Source organism: Hibiscus syriacus, unplaced genomic scaffold (assembly GCF_006381635.1).
Source record: "Hibiscus syriacus cultivar Baekdansim isolate YM2019G1 unplaced genomic scaffold, ASM638163v2 tig00111689_pilon, whole genome shotgun sequence".
Lineage (NCBI taxonomy): Eukaryota > Viridiplantae > Streptophyta > Magnoliopsida > Malvales > Malvaceae > Hibiscus > Hibiscus syriacus.
This window is the reverse complement of record NW_024063154.1, coordinates 288,277-316,221: the sequence shown is the minus strand read 5'-3', so window position 1 is coordinate 316,221 and position 27,945 is coordinate 288,277. Positions and strand designations below refer to the sequence as shown.

Below are 27,945 nucleotides of genomic sequence, written 5' to 3'. Positions count from 1 at the left end.
TTCAGCCTCAACCACAATGGGAGCATGTGACATGTTTTTCCCAACCAAATCAACGCAAACATCAACCACATTTTTTTGCTTGCTCTAACAAACCTGTCTTTCCTAACATGGAAGTTATCCACTCAAATTATAACATTTATATAAATAAAATAATTTAATTAATTATAAAAAACTGGTTAATACAGCTTTGTTGCTGATATTTCTTTTCATGGACAATTCAGAAACCAATAAGAATGAGCGGCATTGACTAATTATATTGGGTTTAAGGATGAACATTCTATCAAATCGAATAAAAAATTATAAATTGACGAGTTATATTTTATTAAACTATTATCTAACCTCTCATATTCAAGAGTTTCTTCGATTAGGAAGTTGATCGAAATCAGAATTTGGTTAATCCATGTTCTGCTGTCATGCGAGGAGTTGATGCGTTACTTTAAAAGGTTCCTCGAATATAAGACACGTGGGACCAAATTTTATGAATTTTTCCTACACTTATTTCTACTTTGTATTTTATCCCTAGTTACGAGTTAGTTGGTTTTAGGGTAGCTAGGCGGCTAGAATATTGTATTTTGTACTTTTTTTTCCTTCCTTTTTTAGATAAAACATTTAAATTTTTATCTCTTTTCCATAGTAAGTTTAATATTCATTAGGAGTACGTAGATAAAAATTGTTTAAAGAAAAATTAAGGGGTTGTTTGTTTATTTTAGAATGATTTAGCGTTGAATGATTCAGAGGCTCTGTATGAATTAGCTCTGAATGTGACATGCTGTTTGATAATGGCTCTGAATCATTCAGAATGTACTTCTGTGTTGAATCATTCAGCACTGTTTTGCTAAATCAGTCAGCACTGAATCATTCGAGGTGCGAACAAACGCGCTGAATGCTTAACGGTTCAGCATTCAGCGCTGAATGATTCCATTAAGAGACAAACAAACAATCCCTAAATTTCATAAAAATTTATGAAAAGGAGTTGACTCGAGATAAAAAAATACATTTCAAAAAGTACAGGGGCCTTCTATAGAGTTTTACCTTATGTCAATGCATGGGCTGCTTTGCTCTTTATATTATTATTTGTTAAATTTTTATTTAAATCACATTAGGGCTGCTTTGCTCTTGAAACATTGAACATCGAGAAAAAAATTTGAAACCATGTCCAGTGCATTTGCCACGTTTATAAAATGTGTTGAATTTTATATTTCTTAATCGAAAATTTGGCAGTTAATTCTAACAATTCAACACGCTTGGTTAACTATTTTTTTTTGGTTAAGAGTAAATTTATCAAATTTTCAACTAATAAAAACAGATTACGAATGGAAAATATAAAAAAATAGTTAAATTATATAAAAATTTATAATTTAAGGAAAGGCGATTACACCCATTAACCCCTTGTCTATCCCTAATGCCTATGTAATCTGCCTTTGCCTTTAAAACTGAAAATTTAGTATTTAACTTGTTTGAGAAAGAGCATGAATCAAATGATTTCACTGGTTAATAGATTTATTATTATATCTTTAGGTTTCAGATTCGAGTATTGGCTATGCAAAAGTATGAATCTTCTCTTTTATGTCCCATATTTGAGTATTTTGTATGTAGAGGCATGAGTCTTCATTGTCAAAAGATTGAAAGTCTTTAAATAGATACTACATTGTATTTGTCTCAATTTATCGTAAAAAATTTGTTTGAGAAAGAAAATACATAATTATAATTTGGAACTTAAACTCGTCTTTAACACGTAAGAAAACTCATAGAAAAAGTGGGAGCAATGATTGAAGAGGAAGATGTATTTGTAAAATCACCCAATAAAAATACCATTTGTTGATGGGAAAGTGAGAAGAAAAGCACCCTTTTCAAAACAAATGGCTTAAAATAAAGGATTAAAAGCTTGAAATAAAATGTATGTGCTTCCAAACCTAAAGAGAGAAAAAGGCTTCCTTTCTTTACATCAATAATTATGTAAAATGACTTCACTTGAACATCAAAAGCACCCCCTTTTGATTCTGTGTTCCTTTCAAAAAGACGTCTCCACTCTACATGTGTATAGAAAGAAGAAATCAAGAATCTACAAACTCTATGACAGCTAATAATCTTATCTTTTACCGAAATTTTGAATCTAATCTCCATAAATTTCAAGCATGAATATTCTTATAATAGGTAAGATCATCAGATTTGTTAATGAATTGAATACAAAGTAAACCAACTAATAACCCTAATTTACAAGTAATTAATGATAAACTAGTTGAGGAATATAGAAGTGGATAATTTAGAATGAACCAAACAAAAGCTTGACGATTGAAATGTATTACATAAAACCCTAATTTTGCTGGTTTCAATACTTGGTATCCTTGAGCTAAAAGTTGGGTGGAACCATTACACTTTGACAAGCGTTAAACCAATTGAATAATAATAAATGAAAAGAAGCCAAGAAGAATCTAGTTCTTGGAAAACTAATCAATTGTTTTATTAAGTAGAGGATGTACTTCTTCACGAGGGTGGACAAGTGTTTATATTAAAATTCAAATTATTTTCAGATAATTATCTATATTATTGATTATACTCACCTTAAAATTTTATTTGTGAATATCTCATACAAATTTTTATATTGTTAATAGATATATATATATATATTTCTTCAAAAATATTTTAAATTTGTTATTAATTTTTACACGCTGCAACTACTAAAAGTGGTCCAAAACCATGTAATGCATGAAGCCATCCATACAAGTTCTTGAGTGGAAAAAAAAAACCCTAATTTAAATGGGGAAAAGACAAAAAAGAAACGGTGAAAAGTCAACTGAACGCGTCACCGAACAGAATAGCCACCAGTTTTCTCCCTGTTTTTCTTTTTGTCTATCATTGTGCTCAATTGATATTCGTCACAAAAAATCTAGCCTAACTCCCACATTTGTATGCAATATCTGGCTACTGCTCCAACACTTTATAATTTTAAATATGTACAACAATACAAACTATATATATATATATATATATATATTATATATATATATATATATATATATACCTATTATCAATTAAAGAGAATATTATTTTTTATCGAAGTTTTAGATTTGAGTATTTACATTTATAAGTATCATTATCGATAATTAAGAAAAATTATAAACATATATCTTATAATTACCTCAAAATTATTTATTTTAAAAAAGGATTTCAATATTATATCATTATAAATATATTTTTTATATAATATTAAATATAATTATGACAAATCCAAAAATAATTTTAAAGATAAACACATATATTAAAAATATAATTTTTTTTATATAAAAAACATAAATAAAAATTTGTTATCATATTTGAATTTTAAGTAGTGATGAGAACATGTCAGATTGGTTCGAATTTTTTGTTAACACGACCTGACTCGAAAAATATATACACTTCACCTAAATTTGAACAGACTCGAAAAATATATACTATTAATCTGACTTGCCCCAACCCCAAAAATATATTCTCCATCCAACTCTGACCTGACCTGAATTTTTAGAATATAATTAAACCCGACCCGACCCAACCCATATAAAATAAGAATTTAATTAAGAAAATATTAGAGATTATATTATAGCAATTATCCATAAATTTGTTTGAATAACTTATACTATTACCCTCGGGTCAGATTTTTTTACCCTCCAGCCGAATCTTATCCTACCTGACCTCACTCCTTTATAAAATTAGACTCGATTCAACCTAAATTTAAACCTAATTTTTTTTTAAATTCAACCTTATTAAATCAGATCGAGACAAAATCCGTTAATTTCATATTAAATTATCCCTAATTTTAAGAAAACAAAATTACCAAAGGATACGTGTTTTAAGAATCGATGACGCTTTTGTAGTTTTTGATGATGGTTCATGCACCCTCTTGGTCGGATAACGTCGGCCGCAAGATGTTAGCCACGTTTCAGTCTTTTATGGTGACAAAAATAAAGTGGAGTTCCATTTCTAAAATAAGACAAGGACGACAGTACGCTCAACACTATTCGTTTCTTCTAGTATTTAAATACCTTCACGCACTAAAAAAAAGAGTCAAATTTTCTCATTCTATTTCCCTAGCTAGAACTGCTCAGTTAATCAAATTAAACTACATTTTCTGTTTAGAGTCGTCGAGAAAATTCTGATCATGGAAGTGCCAGCAACTGACCCATTGGCTCAATTGAGCTTGCCACCAGGATTTAGGTTTTATCCGACAGATGAAGAGCTTTTAGTCCAGTATTTATGCAGGAAAGTTGCAGGGCATCATTTTTCTCTGCAAATCATTGGTGAAATTTATACAAATTTGATCCATGGGTTTTACCGAGTAAGTTTAATCAAATCCAACAGAAATGGTTAACCTCTTTTTCTTTTTTGCTTGTTTAATTACTCTTTGGCTAATCAAAATCTATATTTTTGCATAGGTAAAGCTATATTGGTGAAAAAGAATGTATTTTTCAGTCCGAGAGATCGGAAGTATCCGAACGGGTCACGACCTAACAGAGTTGCCGGTTCCGGTTTCTGGAAAGCTACCGGAACTGATAAAATTATCATGACAGATGGCCGGAAAGTTGGAATAAAGAAAGCTCTAGTTTTTTACGTCGGAAAAGCACCTAAAGGGCAAGACGAATTGGATTATGCATGAATATAGACTCTTGGAAACTTCCCGTAAAAATGGTAGCTCCAAGGTAATATATTTTATCATTTTAGAATAAATAATAACCAGAAGAAAACTTGAAGAATTATTGTTTTTATATGTTCGTTTTTGCAGTTGGATGATTGGGTTTTATGTAGAATATACAAGAATTCAAGTGCTGAAAAATTAGTCAATTGTTCCAAGCAAAGATAGCAACAATGGCTCATCATCATCGTCTTCTTCCCAACTCGACGTCATGATTGAGTCATTCCCCGAGTTAGACGATCGTTTCTTTGGTCTGCCACGAGTGGACTCGTTGAAAACGCTTCAGAATGACGAGAAAACGGGATTCCACGGCCTGGGTTGTGGGAATTTAGATTGGGCGGTCTTGCAGCAGGGCTTCCGAGTTATGGAGATAATGACTTGTATGTTCCCACGATGCCGCCCGCACTAAGCCAGATGGATATGTCAACGCGTAAAGTTGGTAAATCTGAGGAAGAGGAAGTACAGAGTGGACTCAGACTAAGCGAGTTGATAACTCTGTTCTTTTCCAACAAAACTCTAGTGGGTTGATGACACAAAACTTCTCTAACTCATTCGACCCGTATGGATTCGGGGTGGGTTTGGGCAATAAATAGTAGAGGCAGAAACAGAAGAAGAGGTTTGTGTGATAGGATAGGATAGGAGAGCAGAGGAATTTCATAAATCTGTGTATTTGTTTGGTATTTGAATTGAAACAAATGAAATTTCAAGATATTGCAATCAAATTTATGCTTAATAAAATTCTTTTTATTCTTCTATGTTTATTTTTATTCATCAGAATATTTTTAAATGTGATATGAAAATATAAATTTATAAAGATTATTCTCTTTTTTGTCAAGTAAGCTATCTTTCAATGTAACACCGCCTTAAATTGGAAGAGTAATTTATCTTTCAAAGTTTTTCACTACCTGGACTCGAAGGAACAAGTTATCTATTACTACTCCCAAGTTGAAACACAAGTTATCTTTCAAAGTTTTATCTCCTCTAGTTGGAGGAGTTTCTGCCTTGATTAAACGTAGAAAATTTGAAGCTTGATTTAAGACTAGAATAAATCTAGTCTTAGGTTTTACCCTTTTTTAAATTTATTAATAAATTTTCAAATTTTGTGGGTATTGGCCTTTCCTGCTTTTCTCACCCTCCGTCATTGCATTTGAATGAAAAGAAAAAAAATAATTAAAGAGATCCCTTTCAATAATCGATGGAATGAATAAATGAGTAAAGTACATATGATCTTCTGACTATATGGTGTTACTTGTTTAATCTCTTGACTATTAAAAATTATAAATGATCACCAAATTATTCATGTTCCAACTTATCATTTTCTATTAAAAAATTGATGGTGTCTGAGTTACACTAACCTATTGAATGAGATATGATAAAATCTAATATCAGAATCTCAAACTACTATACAATTCGAATGATTAGGATAATATTTTATCATATTTCACTCAACAGGTTAACATTCAACACAAACAACAACTAATTTTTTAACAAATAGGATCAGTTTGAAACATATGAATAGTCAAGTGACTATTTTGTAACTTTTTAATATATGAGTGATTACAATGTAGTATCTCTTCAGAATAGAACTAGATTTTATCATATCTCACTCAACGGGTTAATATTTAGCACAAACGACAGTTATTTTTTTTAACAAAATAGGACCAGTTTTGGACAATTTGATTTTTTTTTAATAATATGAGTGATTACAATGTATCTTTTTAGAATCTCTTTTAGCTATTAACACGCATATACAACTTCCAATGCAACAGCTCGAACTCGAAATATTTAGAGATAACAATACTCTCATTTATTACTGAGATCATTTAATGATTTGAATATTACATCCACTGTTCATGACGCATGATCTTTCGTCACTAGAAAACAAAACGAGGAAACCTTGTGCCGACCATTGAAGATCTCAAAATTCTCAAGCTATTCCAGCTGAATTGTGTGCCAAAGAATGTGTTTTGTCAAAATGACCACTCTTTTTCGTCTTCCTTAGATTCACTAATTAGGCTTTAATTATTCCAGTCAATTTTATCTAATGGGATTTTGACTTTATCTTAAAATTTAACACCCACACTTCATTAAAAATGATGAGAACTTAATGAATATATACGACTTACGAGCACAAATTCTTACGAGTTTGTCAAAATTTATTTGATTTATAAGACCTACTCAGCTTATATTTTTAATCATTTAATTTGGAGGTATTGCATCACATGTCTTCAAAGTATGACTTTCATTTTAAATTGGTCTCTAAATTTTAAATATTCCAATTTCATCCCTGAACTATGACTATCATTTTAAATTAGTCTTCAAACTCTTTAGCATTTCAATTTCATCCCTAAACTATGATCTTCATTCTAAATTGGTCCCCAGTCTTTTTGGACATTCCAATTTCATTCTAAACTATACACATATACTAATACATTTGTTAATAAAATCGTTAGGCCAAGTTATATTATATATGTTTAAAAGGGAAAATAAACAAATTTAGGTTAAACTATGGTTAAAACTAATTACATATTTGGATGAATTTGGGATGAAATTGGAATATTCAAAAGTTTGGGGACCAATTTAGAGAGAGGTCATAGTCTAGAGATGAAATTAGAATGTTCATAAGTTTAGGACTAATTTAGAATGAGAGTCATAGTTTTGAGACAAAATTGAAATATTCAAAAGTTTAAGGATTAAGTTTGACAAGTCATAGAAATTTTCATTTATAGAAAATAAAATTTTAAACTTTATTGTTTTTAATCTTTTTGATAATTATTTAAATTCTTATTTAATATAATTTTAACAAAAAATTCGTTGAATATGATAAGTGGATAGTTTATTTCTCACTGCTGAAATATTAAATGATTTTTTTAAAAAAAAAATCTTGTATTTCAAATGAATCATCTCATTTTTTTTCACTTAAAAGCATTAAATTCAAATTTATATTTTTTAAAATCGCGAAACCCCTCTTTTTTTTTCCATTGTTCAACTGCTATGCGAACTCCTCCTTCCTACCTTCGGGTAGTTGTTTAGTCTTTGGCCAATGATTGTCTTATTTTTTTCTTTAACCTAAAAGTGTATAAATAGCCACTCCTTCTGTATTTTAAAGGAGAGGAAATTTTAATATAGGTATTAATTGTTCTCTCGACCTCCTATAATAAGGATCATGGTTATCGTTGTTTTTCGGTCTAATTTCCGGAGCACGATACAAGTTTATGTTCTTGATCGTTTCATGGTTATCCTTGATTCCATGCGATTGTTTGTTTGGCATTCCTGTTTCCGAGGTTGTTCGTTTGATTGATGTTGACATCTGTCCGTTATCTGAGTTTCGGGTGACAACAGATGGCGTCTGTATGCTCGATTGTGATCATGTTATTCTATTCCACATTGGAAATTTTAAAAATCTGCTACAAAATCAATCCCAGAATCCATAGTCATAAATGGTGAATTTGTGAAATCGGAATTGTAAATCCTGCTATACGATTGAAACTAAACAGATCTGTAAAGTTTGTATCTGAATACACGAATACCGGTCGAAAGCTCTTTGCAAGAGAAAGATGAAGGTGAGGCAAACAAAAGGAAAATGCATAGCCTCGGCAACAAAGATAAAAGGAGTAGTATTCAGAACCTAAAAGATCTGCCTCGAGATGTATTACAAATATAATGAGTCAAACATGCAGATTCAGATACTCAACCAATTTGGCTCCTATGTATTAGGGAAGTGCATTACTCTCAAACCACGATTTCAGATTAGATATAAGATCTTCTAAGTGCATTTAGCCATGTATGCCTCCCATCCTTGAAGACGGGTATTCGCGAGCTGCCTCCCCAGGGTTTGCAGCCTTAGTTATCCTCTACCCACTATTATTATGTCGCTACCCCTATCGAAGATTACCTGAAATATCTTTTTTCTCGATTATCAAATACGAAACACACTATTATTATACAGCATTTTTGGGGACAAATTCATGTCTTCTACACAACGGGCCAACAGAGTTGTTTTCATTCATTATGTTTTCTACACCGGACATATTTAAATGCAGTTCCAGGAAAGTTTCCTAATCTATACACATGGTTGTACAATAGAAGAGCTGAATTGGAGAACTAATGATGGGACAAAATACTTAGAATAAGGAGTGTTGTACTGCTCGCCAAGGTCATCGCCGCCCTTTACCATTTGAACTCCAGGGGTAGCCTGAATGAATGCAGGATTTACTGGCGCACCAGGCCATGATGCAGGGTTGACCGAGATGAAACCAATGACAAAATCGGAGTGTTCGGCAATTTTTACGGCAGCAGCTGTGTAGTCTCCAGTAGCAAGGGTACCAGCAGAGCTCATTTCAGCAAGTAGCAACAGCCCCCTACCACGAGGCAACCCTAAAACAGTACCAAAATATAAAATTCTATTCGAAATGGTATTTAACCCTGATTTAAATCTAGCTAAAAGTAATATAGGGCAATTACAACAACCTTCAATTTCAAACCATCCACAATTCCGGGACCAGAGATAATGTGAGCATTAACTATATCAGCCCAATCCAATATATGGAAGATACCCCTGCAGAAAAAACACAACCCGAGAGCACTTAGTTAAGATAGCAAAGGCAGCAAATAGAAAAGGAACAGTTGTGCTGCAGAAAATGAATATTACCCTTCATACTGCATTGTCACTGTGTTAATGTCTGCAAACTTACGGTCTTCAAATATCATAAAGTTATATTTATCTGCAATCTTCAATCAAAATACAGAACCAAGGAATTGTTAGTCCAACTTATCATAACTTCAACCAACCAGTTCACAAAACCCCATATTGATCCAATGGGTATTGGGGTTCAATATAGCTTCTCTATATCCATGACCAAGTGTCACTAATGAGGAAAATGGATAGAGATGGCAAACACTGTTACATTGCCATTTAAATTAAAAAAGAGTTCTTGAAAATAGAAAGTGACAGCAACACTGTTACATTGCCACTGAAATTAAAAAAGAATTCTAAAGAACACCCCTGGATAGGGAAATGAAGGCAAAATAAGTTTAACATAAGCATTTGATATATACAGCGCGAAGTTTAGACCCAAAGTCGGAGTGAAATCAGGGAATATGCAACATGAGTCTTCAATAGGCAGATATCAGGTCCAACCTGCAAATATTTCAAATATTAAGGAAACAACAAAACCCGCAAACCAGAAAGGATTATCATACAAAAATCATTTGATAAAAAGACTATTTCTGAAAGTAACCTTGCTCCCAGTCCCACATATTAAGCTTTGCCACAACTCAAGCACAATGACAACAAAATAAAGATAAAATAATTTATTGACAAGAAATGGTCAAGTATAGCATTGGTTTCGAATAAGCACTAAAGCACCCCAAAGACTCATTTGATGGTTAATATGAATCAAACAAAACTAATGAACTGTCTGGTAAGAGAATGTTTGAGTCAAACAACACTTATGCTTTATGATTTCATTGTAAGTAGGCCTATGTTCTCAAGCATATACCATTCTATGCATTCTTGATGAAATCAAAAGTATCCTAAGACAGTAAGAATCCAAAGCAAATCAGACTAAACATTTCCCCATCACTTTCCCTAGAAAAATAAATAAATCCAAAACAGAAATCTATCTTCTATACTTTACCTAGAAATTTCGATATTTCCCCGAGAAATGAAAACATATCCAAAAACAAACTGACCCCAAACTTGCCTTCTCGGAAATATCAATTAACTCAGAAGCAGTCGCAACATCAGCAGCCAAACAGAGATTACTCTCTTTCTTAACCATAATATCAAATAGTTTTTTCCCAATTGGATTCTGGTCATCTTAGCCCTTTCTTCAAACCCCAAACACTTAACCCTCACTTTCTCAACCTTAGGCACAGGTACTTTCTATTCTCCTCCAAAAACTTCATAACCAAACTTTCCATCTCTTCCTCCTTCCCTTTCGCTCTCAAAACCTTCACCATCTCCGTTAAGGTGAAGAGAGAATGAAGTTAATCCCATTCGCTCCAACGTTTCCCTCCCGCCTTGCTCTCTGTCAATGACCACGACGGCGTTCGTCACGTTGATACCCAGCGATCGAAGCGGAGCCGCCGTTTCGAGAACCGATGCTCCGGACGTTACGAGGTCTTCCACAACCAAACAAACTTGACCTTTTTCGTAAACGCCTTCGATGGACTTGGCAGTGCCGTAATCTTTGACTTCTTTCCGGCGCATGAGCATGGGGGTGGAGGTGTCGAGAGAGATAGAGGTGGCTATTGGGAGGGCAGTGTAAGGGACGCCGCAGATGAGGTTAAAGGGTGTTTGAGGAGGGAGAGAGGAAAGGAGGGAGTGGGAGATTTGGCGGAGGAGGGAAGGTAAGAGACAATGAGGCGGAGGTCTATGTAGATAGGGGAAAAGATCCCTGATTTTAGCTTGAAGTTTCCAAATTTAACGGCGGAGATTTTATGGAGTTGGAGGATGAGGGACTCTGTCGACGACATTTTGTGGGGGCGCCGCTAGTGACGGTGGTGGTGGAGGTGTAGATGGAAGGAGGCGGGTTTGTGCTTTATAAAGTAGAGATGAAAATTTGTATAGCCTTATAAAGCTTTTAAATTAGTGGAAAGTTACATTCGGAAAGATAAACCGAAAATGTTGACGTTGATTTTATTAATAAATTAATGGGTAAAGTAAACAAATGTCTCTAATTATATTGTATTATTTTATTGAGTATTTCAACTATTAAAATATATAAATGGTCATTTAATTTTAAAGCGTTATTTTAGTAAGTCCTTAATTATTAAAAATTAAAAAAATGATTATCTGATTATTCATATGTTTTAAAACTCATCCTTTTTCATTAAAAAACTAATGTCTGTCTGAATTGGATGTTAACATACTAATTGTGATATAACAAAATCATATTTTAATGATGTATAGTGTCATCGTCGTTGCTTTCAAGCACTGTCTCGATGGTATAATGTTTTCAAGTACTGATTTGATGGCATATTATAAATGTAAAATTTATTAAAAAATACAACTTAAATGGTTCTGAGATCATATTTTATCATACCCTAATCAACATATTAATGCACATCTCAAACAACCATCAATTTTTAACGAAAAATGATGAGTTTGGAATATATGAATAGTTGGGTCACCATTTTGTAATTTTTAATAGTCGAAGAACTCAACAAAGCAGAACCTACAGTCGATGGACTATTTTGTAACTTTTAATAGTCAGAGTCACCATTTTGTAATTTTTAATAATAGAAGAGCTCAACAAAGCAGAACCTATAGTTGATGAACTATTTTGTAACTTTTAATAGTCAGATGACTCAACAAAGTAACACTTTATAATTAGGGGATCATTTATGGACTTTACCCTAAATTAATTTGTATATTACGGGTTAATTAGTGGTAAAAGTAAGTAAATTTGAAAATTTAGAAGGGTATGAATTCAAGAAAAATAGTTATTTTAATAAAAAAATCAAATTACAGACTGATTCAAGATGAACAAAAATCAAATTATAATAAAAAAAGTTTTATAAAATTTAATAATTACTTTTATTCTAATAAATTAATTATATATAATGAAATAGTTACTTTTAAGAAAAATAAGATTATCATTGCCCTACATTTTTCTAGCATTGCATTTTATTTAAATTGTTTTTTATTCTTAAAACATAAGTTTACGTTAATTCATTTATATATCAAATATTTATGATAATTATTTAAAATATTTGGTTTTATTTAATGAAGTATTATTATATCCATTTTATGCTAACAAATAAGAATAAAACTTTTATTTTAATAAAAATATAATTAAATATATTTAATGTTTTTTATATATAATTACATAAATGAACTAAAAAGATATAATTATATTTTATTATAAAAAATTCTGAAAAAGTTTGAACTTAAAATAAATAAATAAAAAACTTTAACTAAAAAACATCGGAGCTCGAATTATCTCAACGTGTCAATCTAAATTTTGGTGTAATTAATGAAAAATCAGGTCATGTTCAACGTTTGAAACTGAATTATCTCGTTAAACGACTTCAGTGGTTAAAAAGAGCGTTATTCTCTCTAGATGTCTTGTGTTCAAACAACTATGTCTACATGATGTGTGTTGTCAATAATTAAAGAATATATTATCTTATAATTACTTCAGAGTATTTAGAAAAAATAATGTATATCTTGTACCCGTCTCAATTTGTCATTAATTATGTTAAATAATCAAAACTTACTTATCATTTGGTGTATGTGTCAAATCTTACTTATCATTTAGAAAAGTCGACGCAAGTGCGATACTTGCAATCAAGAAAACGGCACTTGAGGCAGCCGAAACAGACACAAGTAGTACAACCTTTGCACGTCGGAGATTGAGGGCAGCCCCTGCAACACTTCCTGCTTGCTCGTTCTTCTTCATCTTTGCAGGTGATTCTGATAAAAATGCAAAGCTACATGTTAGGAACTTTATCGAATTCAAAAATTGATTACGCGATGTTGAAACTTACTTGTCGTACGGCCAGTTAGTACACCTCCACCTCCTTGCATTCAAAGCATCATGGTAAACACGACATTCCTCGTTGGTCCGGAGCCGAAACCGGCGTTCTTTCTTGCACCTGGTGCAACGAATGAACTCGTCACGATGGAAAAGGCGCTTGGCTCGCAAGCTATTTAGCTCGTTGGCTCCGTTTGCTGCATGTTTGTAGTATTTCAGAAGAGCAGTCCTCCATAAAGGAACCTTCTTATTCTTCATCACCACCCAAATGTGGCTCTTCCATTTCCTGGTCCCTTCTTTCCCAGAATGTTTTTCGAAATCATAAGGCGTCAATTTCTCTGGTTTTCAAGAATTCACAGTAAAACATGTCAACCAAAGGAGTGAATCTAAACACAAAGATTCTATAATTATATGAAATTTCAGCAATGTCACTGTCAAAATCAATGAATCTGTTCCATGTATAAAATAAATGTAAATAAGGTGCAACTGAAGTTCATCAAAGAAGATAATGAATTACCTTCGTCGCAAGCTGGAGTGCATTCGCAGGATATCAGAAATTGGCCACTGGTGAAAACCCTAAGCCTCCCAATGGTATCACCATATTTTTTGCTGGTGCACCTACACTTAACCTCAAGGAAACCTGACCCTCTTTTCAATCCTTCCATGTCTTTAAACTCTTCTTCGGTAAACATATTTGACAATAACCTCAAAAAAAAAAAAAAGATAAACCCTAACCATAATTACTTTATTGACCTAAAACAATAAGGTTTCTTTGCATGAAGTTGACCAAAGAGATGATTTCAATTAAGTAAAAAGGACCAGTTTTTCTTCTTCTTTTTCTTCAATTTGATCAAATGGCCTTTACATATGGAAAATTCCTCTCTTTTTCTTCAGCAAAGAAATTTATTAATAATGCTTAAACCAAGCTACGTGCCTCATTAAAAACTTCTCTAAACTTATATGAAAGAAAAAAAATAAACACAACCAGACGATGAATACAAAGCAGTATTATATCTACACAACGAAAAATCTCGAAATCAGGGAAGTAAAGACATAGTGCTACATATTATATACCGAAACATGCATCATAAATTCTTACATGATAGGGAAAGGGATTTAAAAATTTATAGATCTTTCTATACCTCTTGTATATCTCATATAATCAATTAATTCAAATTACTAAAAAAACCCTAAATTTTCATTTTAATCATCAAATCATCTTTGAAATTATTTCTCATGTTGGCATATTTTATAATAATGGATAATCATCTAGTTCTCTCAATTTCTCTTTTCAAATAAGAAAACCAATAAATAAATTGAAAAAAACGAAAGAAATGTCTAGATATAATATAAGAAGTCGAAGCATTTATTTTAGTAGCTAAAATGAAAATTTCCACTAATTTTTTTAGCAAATACTAGAATCTATATTTTTAATAAAATAACAACATCCATGAAATCTTAACTACATTAACTCTAAATAATTGAAGCATACAAAGATTGAAGAAAAAAGCTGATAATTTACCTTGAATATGATATCTGATATTAGAGTTTCCTATAGTTCAGTCACTCTTTGCCCTCTATCTATAAAATCAAGTCAGAGAATCAAATTTATATGTTGGAAAATAATTGTTATCTCTTTTAACAAGTTTAAAAGTTGTGCTATGATTTGTCAAGTTTATTCGCATTTATTTAAATAATTATTTTCTTTAAATTGACTTAAATATAGTCTTAATTTACTCTATTGTTTTAATAAGGAATCTAAAAAGAGTTAGGTGAAAGACTGACGTCGCTCAATCCATGATAGACGAAATAACTTTCGATACGTGTTTATTTATAATTTGTTAAAAAAATGTCTTAAAAAAGTAATTTTGACGTTACGAAAGAGAGGTGATTTACTTCTCATATTTAACATAGGTCAAAATAAATTGATTAATCTGTGCCCGCAAATTCTAAATCCTAAATATTAAATTGAAAAAGATATCTAGATATAAAATAAGATGTTAAAGCATTTATATAGGTGGTGGATGGGAATTTTTTTACTATTTTTTAAAAATAATAGAACGAATATTTTTAATAAAAGAACAACTTTCATGAAGATCTTAATTACATCATAACTCTAAATAATTAAACCACATAAGACTGACGAAAAATGAAAAATTGCCTTTAAGTTTCAACTTGGATAAGTACAATTTGATTGACACTTCAAAAAAAAATCTCCTAAAACATTAGAGTAACAAACACACGAAAGAATCAATAAAAGAAAAACATCATAGGCCATGGAACTAGAGAGCCAATCAGATATTATCATCGCAGAATTGTACCCTTAAGCTAGCGATTGATGACTTATTTCCACCTTATGAACCAACAACTCACTTGAAAGTTGAATTCATCTCCCTAACGTCAAAACCACATCCCCATGTTACTTTCTTGTTATATTTTGACCAATAAATATATTTAGAGCAAACTCTAATTATAATTAGTTATATATTTGAGTAAGATTTGGTCAGTTGGTCAAATTGTTATCTTTATCCCTAGATATTTCCTTAGGTCATTGGTTTTACGCTGACAGGGCATTCTCCTTCCATTTCTTAGAACCATTTTCCCCCTCCTCTCTAGGTATGATTATGATTAGATTTAAAATTTATCGAAAAAATATTAATTATATATTTTTATGAAATATATTAATTATAAAAATTAATTTACATTTATATTGATATTTAGAACATTAAGGCGTTATTGTTTTAAAAAACCCAATAATTAATTAAACATAAAATAATCACTAAACAGTATTTTAGGGAAAATAACCTCACATCAGTTTTTTTTAAATGACCCCTAAAACGCAAATTTAAATGACCCCTAAACTTTGCGTTTTTTGTAAAAAGCGATTAAAACCTTGCTTTTTCACAAAAAAAAAGAGTTCTATGCATTTATAGTGCTCTTTATTCATAAATTAAATGAAGTTATATGAAATTAATGAGTCTCGCGTTTTGTAGAAAGTGATGTATTTAAACGCGTTTTGTAAAAAGTGATGTATTTAAACACGTTTTGTATAATGCGAGGTAGTTTTACGTGGGTAGTTTTGGAGATTATTTTTTTAAATAATGTTGTTTGTGAGTTGTTTTTCTATTTAATTAATTATTAGGGTTTTTAAATAAAAACGCCGCGTTTTATTACATCAAAGCACCGAAGAAAGTGTTGGGTTTATTAATAAAATGAAAAGCCCTCAGCATTATCCTCCAGGCACTAAAACAACAGAAACAAGACGAAGCAGTAGCAATTATAGAACATCAGCACAACCAAAACAGCAGTGAAACAGGCACAAATCATACCAGCAAAAACCTATTCGCCAGAGATCAAGAAAACAATCAGCAACCCCTCGGCCTGAATAGACGCTCAAGCAGACCATGAAGCTTTGCAAGAAAAACAATACTGTACCAGAGAATCAAGACCCCTAGGGATGAATCAAGAGGGGCTGATGAGCCTTGAAAATTTTAAATTCTAATATAATTTAAATATTTTCAATTGATAATTTATTTTCGTCCTTCGACATTTTATAAGTTTCATATACTAACATAAAATCTTACGTCTGTCCTACGTTGAACGTCAGCTACACGCAAATCAAACTCTACATAATAACATCTTAATGCACATCAGAATTCAAAATAATATTAGAAGACGAACCAACCTTTGCCTTTATGATTATTTTTCTCTATCTTTTAACACGTTTTTTTTATTTTTTTTATCAATTGTTTGGCCGCTTTTATAGTTTAAGTTTTTCAGTGTTTGATTTGATATCATCTTGACTGATCAAAATAATGCTTATTTGTTATCATATTGATCTTCTTTGTTTTATACCATCGGATTGGATATGGGTGCGCAAATTTGCGTTCATAGATAGTTTTCTCACGATGCTCAACTATGATTTATGATTGTCGATGGTCTTCAATAGTTTGATCCATATTATAATTCGTTTATCGATACAATCATATATGTTTGTATCTATCTTTTGTTTCATTTTTAGATAAATTTTAATTTTTTTATTGTAATTTTGAATATTTTTTAAAAAAACTAACAAATTCTATTTACATTAAAAAATATAAACCCGTAATTGTAATTTTATATTCTCATATAAACTTTAAAAGTAAATTTATGTGCAATTATCTCGAATTTAATTTAAAAAAGTTGAAGTATAAAATTTAAAACGTAAGTTTTATTTTGATTTTTGACATATTAATTAATGATTAGAACAACTCAATGAGTAAAGAGTTGGTAATTATAAAGGCATGATTACAAAATTAAAATGTTGGATGTCACATGGCCAGCTCAAAACTTGTTTGCTAGTTGGAAATATGCTTTTTCTCAAAATGTGTAATTAAAACTGACATGACATTGAAATTAATATCTTTAACATTTTTTGTATTAATTAATATTATATTAATAAACGGCCCACACATTTATTTATCATTTTCAATTCATTAAATCAAAATTTTATTTTATATAATAACTTTAAAAATTAATTTTTTAACTCTAGAATATTTCACTTCTTTCTTCTAACAAAATTAAAACAGAGGTTTTGTTGTTTAAATTCAAGATTAATGTTTTTTATTAATCTGAGATAAGTATAAGATAATATATGTTGAAAGATAACTTTTAATAATTTACCATTGAAAGCCTATATCATTGTCATTCCTGATGCTCGAATCTGAATTCAAGATTAATGTTAATTATTGAGATTAATTAATGATATTAAAAAAAGCATTAATTTATGATAAATAAAGTATTGGAACTAAATTCAAATTTGAGCATAATAGAGGATCAAAAGTAAAATTTGACCTTGATTTATTTCTTCCTTTTCTTTTTTACTTAATTTTTCTTGCGAGTGGAATGAGAGAGAGAGAGAGAGAGAGAGAGAGAGAGTAAGAAGAGAGGAAAGAAGAGAGAAAGAGAGGTGACAAAAAGACCGAATTGACCTTTGCTTTCTTTTGAAATTACCCTTTCTTCTTCGTCGGGGTCGTCGCCGGCGTTGTTGTCGTCTTCGTCGGCATATCTCCGACCGCTCTCTCGCTGTAGATTTCTTTTCATATCTCAAACATGAACGAGAAGGCCAGCGTTACCAAGGAGCTGAACGCAAGACATCGGAAGGTGATTCCGGAAAAAAATTCCTTTTTGACCTTGTTTTATCGTAATTCCAAGTACCTTTCTTGTGTTTCGGCTCTGTATTGATTTGATCTGTGTTTATTATATCAAGTTTTGTTGCTTTTCACTTGATTTTTATTCGTCTTAATTTGTTGGGTCTTTGATTTCAATTTTCGCTTTTTATGAAGGATTTTATCCAATCGAATGTGGAATAGCGAATATGAACTCATTTTAGGCGTTTCTTAATATGAATAAATGGTGATTATGTAAAAAATTTATTAGATTAAGATCGGTTTAGGTAGATCTTTCATTGAGATTAATGGAATTTCATCAGCTAAAAATTTCGTTTTAAATAGCATCTTACAATTTCTGAGAGTTATCGTCCATCAATTTTGCTTGAGTTTGGGGTTCCTTTTGCCTAATTATGCTTTTCCCTTTAAGATCCTCGTGGATATTGCTGATTATAATTGATTTGTTCATATATTTAAAAGCTTTTGGACTACAGGAACAATTTTTTCTCAATCTTCCTAGTGTGGCATCAGGGCGTATGCATTAGGTTGTAGAGGGTGTTAAATTCCTCCATATTCTTTTCTAAATGCATATTTTCTCCCGAATATTTAGATGATTATGTGAATGTTAATCTATATGATATGATCATTCAGTCGATTTTTTTGTCAATTCATATATCATGTTCATAATTTTGTCAATTTTAATGTTTGGTCAGTCTGTTACTGGGATTAAAGTTCTTATTTTTCACCTCCTATGCAGATTATTGAAGGTCTTCTTAAATTGCCAGAGAATAGGGAATGTGCCGACTGCAAAGCCAAGTATGTTACCAGAAATTTTGTTTATACCCTGATAGCAAATACCAAAATAGAAATCATCTTAATGAAATTTGAACTTTTTAGCTTCTTTCATGAATCAGTGGTAACATTCATTCTTATCACAGTGCTAATAATTGTCTCCTTTCTCTACAGAGGTCCAAGATGGGCAAGTGTGAATCTAGGTATTTTTATATGCATGCAATGTTCTGGGATACACAGAAGTCTTGGGGTACACATATCGAAGGTGCTTTTCTTATCTCTGGAATACATACTTTTATCTCTTCCTTATTGAGATGGTTCATTGAGTTGCTGCCACCGTCACAACTTGTGTACTTTCTATACTTACATTTTCCATAACAGACTACTTCTAAAGTTTTTCCAATATGGGCATGGATTTAGCTCACTTAGATGTTGGGATTGCTCTTTTTTGGGGCAACCTAAGCTTTCATCTTTTTCTCTCTCTCTGCACTGTATCTAGGTGATTCCAGAGTTATCCAAATTGTCTCTGATGCCAACTGTTATCAGGGAAAAAAACCCTTTTACCTGATAGTTCTTGCACATGTTTCATCTTCTATACTTGGTTTTATGTTTAGTGGAATACAGTTAATATTTATCAAATGTATACCAACATCTTACCGACTCTTGTTGCAGGTTCGGTCTGCTACACTAGACACATGGCTTCCTGAGCAGGTTTCTTTTATTCAATGTAAGTTATTTGTTAGTTCATGAATTTGTATTATCATGATGGATGATGGTCTTAATGTTAACATGGATAAGAGCCTACAATGTATGACAATGATTTATCTTATTATACAGCAATGGGGAATGAAAAGGCAAACAGTTACTGGGAAGCTGAGTTGCCCCCTAATTATGATAGAGTTGGAATTGAAAACTTCATCCGTGCAAAGTATGTATCATAGAGTTTTCTTTATCCACCATTAACCTTTTTTAGGTTAAGTGCTTTTTTTGGGATATTATAGTAATTGTTATTGTATATTCTTATTGTAGGTATGAGGAAAAAAGATGGGTTCCTAGGGATGGAAGATCAAAATCATCACCTAGTGGGTTGGACGAAAGGACTGCCTCACGTTGGCAGAGACCTATTGAAACAAGTGGTCACGGGCACATTAGTAATAATGAGAATTCATTTGAGGAAAGGAGGAATAAACAAACATCTGGTCATAAAGAAAGTCTCCCTGCAACAAGAGTCAGCCTTCCTGTTCCTCCTAAGGGACCTGATCAGGTACTAAGTTCTTTTGTTGCTAATTGTTGCTAATTCTTTTAATGCATTTACATGGATAACCTAGAGGATTAGCAATAGAATGAAGAAGTATGCGAAAAATGCCATATGGAAAGAAAGTTTGTCGCTCACTAAAGTTGCAAATAAATGGTATCAATTAGAACTACAATCTTGAAATTGTTTTGTGCGTGATTTAGCTTACAATCTTGCTTAGTGCTTAGAACTCTATAGTATTATTTTCTAGTTTACCTCTTTTATAAATACAATACAACAACAACAACAACAAAACCCAATTCCCATATGCAATGGGGTAAGGGGGAGGTAGGGTAGTAGGCTGCCCCCAACGCCAGGTTGAGAGTAGCTTCCGTGGAAGACCTCCGGCAGTCAGAAAATTAAAAATATAGATAAAATGCAAAGCATGTATAAATAAATACATAAATACATAGTTGAACAGTATTCATATGCAGTCATAAATATCATTAATATTATATACGCGTTTGAAATGGGAAGTAATCCCTGCAAATAAATCCCTGCGAAAAAATCTCTGCATATAGACAGAAACGTAAGACCCGACTAAATTTAAAAGTGAAGAGAATATTACACAGAAGTCCACGATAGCAAGCCCAGTTCTAAGCCTTCATAAATACCAATAACAGTTATCAATACATATACATATCTCAAAAAAAAATATTGTTCATACCACATAACACGCTGCTTGAATAGGTTACACCCATGCAGAAGCCTGAACCAGTTATGGCACCAGCTGAGGCAACAAAGTCAGCTGTAGAGACTGCTCCCATAGTCACAGCTCCTAAAGTCGATTATGCTACAGACCTTTTCAACATGCTCTCCTTCGATGATAGTCCAAGTGAGAATAGTTCTGAGGCAACTTCTACTGATGATTGGGCGGGCTTCCAGTGTATGTCCTAACATTTCTCAAGAACTTTTGTTTATTGACATTTTTTCATTAGTATCTTGTTAATAATATTTTTTTTTGATAAAAATATGGTTGGCCTCGTTAAAACCCCCCTTCATAACCTTCATACTACAGCAGTAGCATGAAGGACATTGGAAGGATGAAAATAGTGCCTCAAAAATTTATTAATAGAAAATTTATTACAAAACCTGTTCCATACACAGTACCCACAACATACAACCCAAAACATAACATCATCACCCAGACCCACAACACAGGAATCATCCAATTCCAGCTTTAGCCAACCCATCCGCCTCCCAATTGGCATATCTCAAAATATGCCTAACGATAACATCCTGTTCTACCACAAGAGAAGCAATATCTTTCACCATTGATTCGAACAACAAAGTGCAGCGACCCGGATTTTTGATCCACTCCAAAGCAGTAGAACAATCCGATTCAAGAATGAGCCTCCCCCTTGAATCAAAATCAGATTCCACAAATAGAAGCAGGCCCCTTTTAATTGCCAATAATTCAGCAAGGATAGGATGACCAGGACCAACACTCTCTGAGAATGAACCAAACAACACACCATCACTGTCCCTGAGCAAACCACTAATCCTCCTCTTGACCATCCTTTTACCATAGCACCATCCACATTTAGTTTGACGAGACCCGAAGGAGGAGGAACCCAGCGCGACAAGGAAGAACTAGCCTTCTTAGAACTCACAGCAAAATCTGCAACTTTTGGATCGCCCACAAGAGAATCAAAAGGAATTTTCACATCCGGAAATCTAGCTACAAACCAGGCTGCGATCCTATATCTTGCAAGGAAAAACAGCAGCATTGAATCCAACTTACCTTCCTCAAAAATAATCTCATTCCTGCACTTCCAAACCGACCACATTACCGCCCCTGGAATGAATGTCCAAATAGTGGAGCGCGGAACAAGATCAGCCCAAACAGAGATCAAAGCAGTCAGACTCTCTGGAACGACAAAGGAAACATTCCAACAATGCGATAATCTAGACCATAAACCCCAAACCACCTCACAATGCATAAACAAGTGAGAAACAAACTCCGAAAACTTGCCACACAACGGACAAAGTGTATCCACGATCCCTGCAACTCCACGCTTCAGCAACTCCTCTTTAACCGCTAATCTTTGATGGACAACCTGCCAGACAAAAGTTTCCACTCGGGGCAGGGCTACCCCTAACCAAACATGTTTATCCCAAATAACATTAGTATCCGTCATCTCAAAGTATTTCCTAATACAGGACTTAGCTGAAAAACATCCCTCCCCATTCCCTGCCCAAACCAATCAGTCTTCCGCCGAAGCCGACAATGAAGAGTTATTCAGCATAGAATTAAGCAAAAGCCATTGATCTAACTCCCAATCAGCCGGGTTCCTTCTCATTTGTAAATCCCACAACCATCCTGACGAAGTATTGACCCTGAAATCAGCAACTTTTCCCCCATTGTTAACCGATAGAGCGAATAACCTCGGAAACTGATCTTTTAAAGGAATCGAATCCCACCAAATGTCATGCCAAAACACCACAGACTCGCCATTACCAACTCTAACGCATATTATTTCTAAGGCATTCGCCAAAATCGGCGCTGCTGATTTGACACATGGTATTCTGTAGCTGCTGGAGGAGCTTCCACAGCTGACAAACCCAATCCACCAAAAGCTGCTGAGAGTAATACCCAGTCTAGTACTGGAATTGAGGATTTATTTGGTGATTTGCCTCCATTGACAGCCAACCAAGTCCCGGAGAAGCCCAAAAAAGACATGAAAAATGATATTATGAGCCTATTTGAAAAGGTATATATTCAACAGCCTGTAGTCAGTACTTGTATCTTATGAATCCTTGGTGTAAAACTTATTTATTAAACAGTTTGTGCTTGGAGCTAAGTGATAAACGTGACTTTGTTTAATTGTGATCCTTCTCCCCCTTTGTCGGGTATAACATTGTTAATTTCATGGTTTCAATCAATTACAGTCCAATATGGTGTCGCCTTTTGCAATGCATCAACAACAACTTGCTCTGTTAGCACAACAACAATCCCTTCTAATGGCTGCGGCAGCTAAATCTTCTCCTGGAAATACTCAACAGCTTCCATCCAATGGCCCAAGCATACCCACTCAAACTTTGCCAAACATGGGCTACCAAATCCCAGGAATGATGATGCCTGTTGCTGGGCAGGCTGATCTGCAGAAATTCATGCAGGTAGACTCAATAGCTGCAGTTTTTTTTAAAGAAATATTTCCAGTAAGTTTCTCATGCCTAACTTCTTTTTCCATTTGGTTAGGCTATGAGTATGGGACAGGCACCAGTTGCAAACTCTGCTGCATATCCATCATCCAGGTACATATTTAATCTCTTTATTCTTGGTTGTCTCCTGTATTACCGTCGGCCTAGCCACGAGTTTGGTTATGCAATACACTTTAAATTCACTATGAAGGTTCTTTTTGTATTCTCAGAACCCTGTGCCACTGACGTGTTATGATAAATTATAAAGATATATTACAAATTTCACTCGAACTGTTCCATGCTCCTAAAATACGGGATTTGTCATTTCTTGTAGCTTTTATGCATTGGGACAAGTTACCCCTGCAAATGGTGTTGCTATGACGGGAGCAAGTAAGCCTCAACAAGCTTCCCCGGTTACGTCAGCAAATTCTTCACAATCAGGTAAGGATTATGATTTCTCATCATTGACACAAGGGATGTTCACGAAACACTGACCTGGGTCCGGCTTTGATGATATGTGGCAATGTCATTACTATACAAAAAATAGTTATTTTTACAAGAATTTAGAGGTTTGGAAGGGTTGTAGAGGGGATTGTAAGCTATGTGTAGATTGAGTTTCATTTATTTTTGTTTTCTCCATATTTGAGTGATTTCTTCTTTTGTATGAGTAGAATTATGCCCATACTTTAATAAAGAAGAGTTTAGATTGAATTGGATTTTAATCGTTCCTTAAACATGGTTTCTTTTGATAACATTATCGTTCTTTGGGTCAATGGTTTCTTTTGATAACATTATAGATCGACTTACAATCTTTAAAGATGATTTTTCATACTAATTTCAGTGGGAAAATGGAATGTTTTTCTCTTTAAAGGTCTTGAGTTTGAGTAACTTTATCTGCATAATTTACAATTGAAATATTTCATCTACGATAAAATAAATATGCATTTAGGATTATAGAACATAATTTGAATTCATGATATAAGATGATCTCTGAGGGATCTTAGATCATTGTTCAACCCTAAATTAATATAAAACAAAAACAAAATCAAAGGTATGTTTGTGACATGAACACACCTGATTTTCCAATGGTGGTGGTTATAAAAGAAAATGGTCAAACAAGAAAATCTTTGCTGTACTCAAAAGACAGGTGAGTAATGGGATATTTGTCTTTGGCAAAATTTGTCAAGGATCCCCAATCACTCCCGTTAGGTATGTCATGGCGATAATCATGCTTGCTCTTCAAATACCAACCAGCCGATCGGGCCATTTCACTTTCATCATCAGCTAGGGTTGTTCCAATTTTGGGTAGGGTATTGTTTTTAACTGGATTAATCGATTGAAATTTGATTCCGTTCATTTGACGAATTAATGTTAGTAAAAATTAAAACAGCAGACAGTTTGGTCAGATGGTGCATCAATCATAGGAAATTAATCCAAAACCAGAAAAAAGGAAACGACGTCCTTCTCCCCAAAGGCGATTATGCTTTTGAACCTCATCGGAAAACTTGAAGCATCCTTGATAAGATTCTCTCTTTTAAGAGAGCTTCAAGATCGGAGGAAGGTATCCTATTGCAGGAGAACGAAATTAAAACGATATTTTTTTATCTTTAGCAAAGTAATTTGATTATATCGCAATTTGGTTTATAATTTTCTTGTTTCTTTAATTATTCATTTGTTTTAAATATGTTTTTGACAATTTAAAGAACATGCTCCTCAACCACGATAGAATACTTATGTAGATTTGTTGTATTTCCGGAGAATGACTTCTAGGATCTACCAACTCTCCATCGACCAAGCCCCTTCGATTACTAGAGCCTCCTAAGAATCTGACTCCTTCGAAAGGAAGCCTTCGAGCCAACTATAACGCATAGACAAGGTTTTTAGACAAGATCATTGACAAGTTCATGTGCTCTATCAGAGAGAAACTCAATGTCTGATTACAAGATCTACCTAGCCTATTGACTTAAAAATAGTTATAATGACCATACTATTAACACGTACTAAAAGTCATTATAAATACTCCTCAACACGACTGAAAAGGGACTGCCACCTTTTACCATGAACATTCATCCTCCTTCTTCTCCTTCCTCATGATCGACCCCCTCACACAGAGAAATGTTGGTCAATAATTGTTTCCTCACCAATTGCGATTTTTCACCCAAACCAAAAGGGATGAACCACTCACAATAGATAAGATCCTCTTGTTGTCATCAACTAGATTCAATTCCTCTTTTTACAATTTTGCATAATTTTATTGTTACTTTAACTCTTCCTTCGTTTTAAGTACATTTTAACCAAATTTGAACTATATGCTTATCTACTATTGTAGAATTTCAATGCAACTTTGATTCCTCTTTTTGACAATAAATTTTCTCATTTTAAAATTTAGTCCCTCAACTTTACATTTTATTCAATTTGATCCTTTGATTATATCTCTTAGTAAATTCTTTCTTTCCATCAATCCCTTTACATTTTATACTCTCATCAATATTTTATTTTTAAAATTCATTCTTTTAAAAAAAATAGCAGATTTTTTTTAATTATACAATCATGTAAATTCTTCCTAGCAAAACTCATTTCATATCAGATTTTGTTTCATAATCACAGAATGTTGTTTTTTTAATGTAATTCTTTAAACACCTTAATCTTCAAATTACCTCTCTCAGGTACAATTTCTTTACATATATGGGAACAAATATATCTACAATCCATGAACAATGAGGAGACACTGTATTTGCATGTATCTACCAATTTTTGTTACTTTGGTGGGAGAAATTATCATATATGCATAAGACAAATATGGATTTGTTGATTTGATAGTTGAGGCTGCTTTGTTGGTTTGATTTAATTTTGTGTATAATTCTGTGTCGGTAATGATGTAGATGTTTATAATTTCTTTGTAAAACAGATGAAATCAGAAACATTTATATGCATTTGAAAACGTACATATCATACAGACACAGTTGTTCGAATTCAGAATTTTTAAAGAGAACAACACTCTCTTTAATCACTAAGATCATTAGGTAAGCTCATGAAAAAGTATCATTTTAATTTATCCAATCTGTCAATTGTTTAATATAAGTGTTGTAAAACTAAATTCCATTATTTTGAGTATTATAATCATAATATAAATATGACAAAATATAATATTAATACATTAATGTGTTAAAATATTTATAATTACTAATGTGTCAAGGTTTGTAAATATTTTAAATATGATTATAAGGTGAGATAAGATGACATACACAAATTTTTTTTGAATGAATGAAGAGGAGGCAAGGCCTTTACATCAAAGATCTATGATCTATTAAGTAGGGAGAACCGTGCTGATCCCTAAAGATAGTGTTTGAAAGCAGCGGAAGTGGAAAACACAGAGTATGCCATCCGGGAAATCTACAATTACATAGATACGTACATACACATGTCCATTCCATTTCTAATGTTAATTTAGGATCCAGGCACAAACTTGGTAGCATAGACCCAAGCATTGTTAGCAACAGGGTTGTCCAGGTGGTCCAAGAGGTTCTCCAAGGGACCTTTTCCAGTAACAATGGCTTGAACAAAGAAACCAAACATGGAGAACATTGCCAGCCTTCCATTCTTGATTTCTTTCACCTTAAGTTCTGCGAATGTGACGGGGTCATCGGCGAGTCCAAGAGGGTCGAAGTATTGGCCACCGGGGTAAAGATTGTTGCCTTCTCCAACACCAGGGAGGCCGTTGATGCGAAACCCTTCGACCAGCCCCATCAGGACGACCTGGAACCCGAGGACCGCCAGGATGCTTTGAGCATGGACCAGGTTGGGGTTGCCTAAGTAGTCCAACCCACCTTCCGAGAAGATCTGAGCTCCTGCCTTGAACCACACCGGTTCCTTGAAATCCACCCTCACCCATTTCTCCAGTACTTCTGGTGTGATGCAGCCTAGCGCTCCCAACATTGCCCATCTCCCATGGATTACCTACATGTTTTTTTTACACGAGTTGATCGAAACGCTATGTTCATTTACACCTTAGTTAGAAGGTTACCTCGAGAGCCCTGTTGCGGGCAAAGGCCTCAGGATCAGCAGACAAACCAGCAGTGTCCCAACCGTAGTCACCGGGGAACTCACCGGTCAAGTAAGATGGAGTCTGCGCAGAAAAGGGTCCCAAATACTTCACTCTGTCTGGTCCATACCACAGTTCATTTCCCTGCACGTTACACCCCCAATATCACACAAAAGAAAAGAACAAATTCTAAGAAGAAACAAAGAGAACCCCCAAAGAACAGAACCGACCATTGCATATTTGGCAGCGCCTGTAGGAACGACATCTTTAAGAGGGTTAGCATTTTTGGTTTGACCGAGAAATGGGGTGGGGCTAAGAACAGTTCCAGAGCTGAGCATTGAAGCCATTGTTTTGTAAAGTTGAGAGTTAATAATTTA

The 27,945-nt window shown here is 33.3% G+C and overlaps 3 protein-coding genes, 1 long non-coding RNA gene and 2 pseudogenes across 5 annotated transcripts; 2 read left to right on the top strand and 4 right to left on the bottom strand.

Annotated features, from left to right (window-relative positions):
• The first annotated feature begins 4,135 nt into the window (after positions 1-4,135).
• Positions 4,136-5,372, top strand: LOC120167606 (annotated as a pseudogene).
• A 2,914-nt stretch (positions 5,373-8,286) lies between these two features.
• Positions 8,287-11,243, bottom strand: LOC120167586 (annotated as a pseudogene).
• On the bottom strand, positions 9,860-10,259 carry LOC120167587. The gene is made up of 3 exons (XR_005520059.1): positions 10,118-10,259; positions 10,084-10,086; positions 9,860-9,895 (listed from the first exon to the last, which is right to left on the bottom strand). It is a non-coding gene; the product is annotated as an uncharacterized LOC120167587 (long non-coding RNA).
• Positions 11,244-12,925: 1,682 nt separating the features above from the next.
• On the bottom strand, positions 12,926-13,870 carry LOC120167584 (protein ULTRAPETALA 1-like). Its single transcript, XM_039176557.1, has 3 exons — positions 13,667-13,870; positions 13,163-13,487; positions 12,926-13,088 (listed from the first exon to the last, which is right to left on the bottom strand). The coding sequence occupies exons 1-3, from the start codon at positions 13,839-13,841 to the stop codon at positions 12,926-12,928; spliced, it is 663 nt and encodes a 220-aa protein (XP_039032488.1). The 5' UTR covers positions 13,842-13,870.
• Positions 13,871-17,756: 3,886 nt separating this feature from the next.
• LOC120167581 (ADP-ribosylation factor GTPase-activating protein AGD5-like) lies at positions 17,757-24,248 on the top strand. 2 transcript variants are annotated; one of them, XM_039176555.1, is made up of 12 exons: positions 17,757-17,768; positions 18,057-18,291; positions 19,054-19,112; positions 19,263-19,353; positions 19,761-19,815; positions 19,926-20,016; positions 20,118-20,352; positions 21,073-21,268; positions 22,918-23,096; positions 23,275-23,502; positions 23,585-23,640; positions 23,861-24,248. In XM_039176555.1, exons 2-12 carry the CDS (start codon positions 18,241-18,243, stop codon positions 24,018-24,020), a joined length of 1,401 nt encoding a protein of 466 aa, XP_039032486.1. In that variant the 5' UTR covers positions 17,757-17,768; positions 18,057-18,240; the 3' UTR covers positions 24,021-24,248. The 2 variants fall into 2 exon arrangements, with proteins under 2 accessions (XP_039032486.1, XP_039032485.1); XM_039176554.1 differs by lacking the exon at positions 17,757-17,768 and having other exon boundaries at positions 18,009-18,291.
• Positions 24,249-26,920: 2,672 nt separating this feature from the next.
• On the bottom strand, positions 26,921-27,945 carry LOC120167583 (chlorophyll a-b binding protein 13, chloroplastic). Its single transcript, XM_039176556.1, has 3 exons — positions 27,799-27,945; positions 27,551-27,712; positions 26,921-27,483 (listed from the first exon to the last, which is right to left on the bottom strand). Exons 1-3 carry the CDS (start codon positions 27,913-27,915, stop codon positions 26,974-26,976), a joined length of 789 nt encoding a protein of 262 aa, XP_039032487.1. The 5' UTR covers positions 27,916-27,945; the 3' UTR covers positions 26,921-26,973.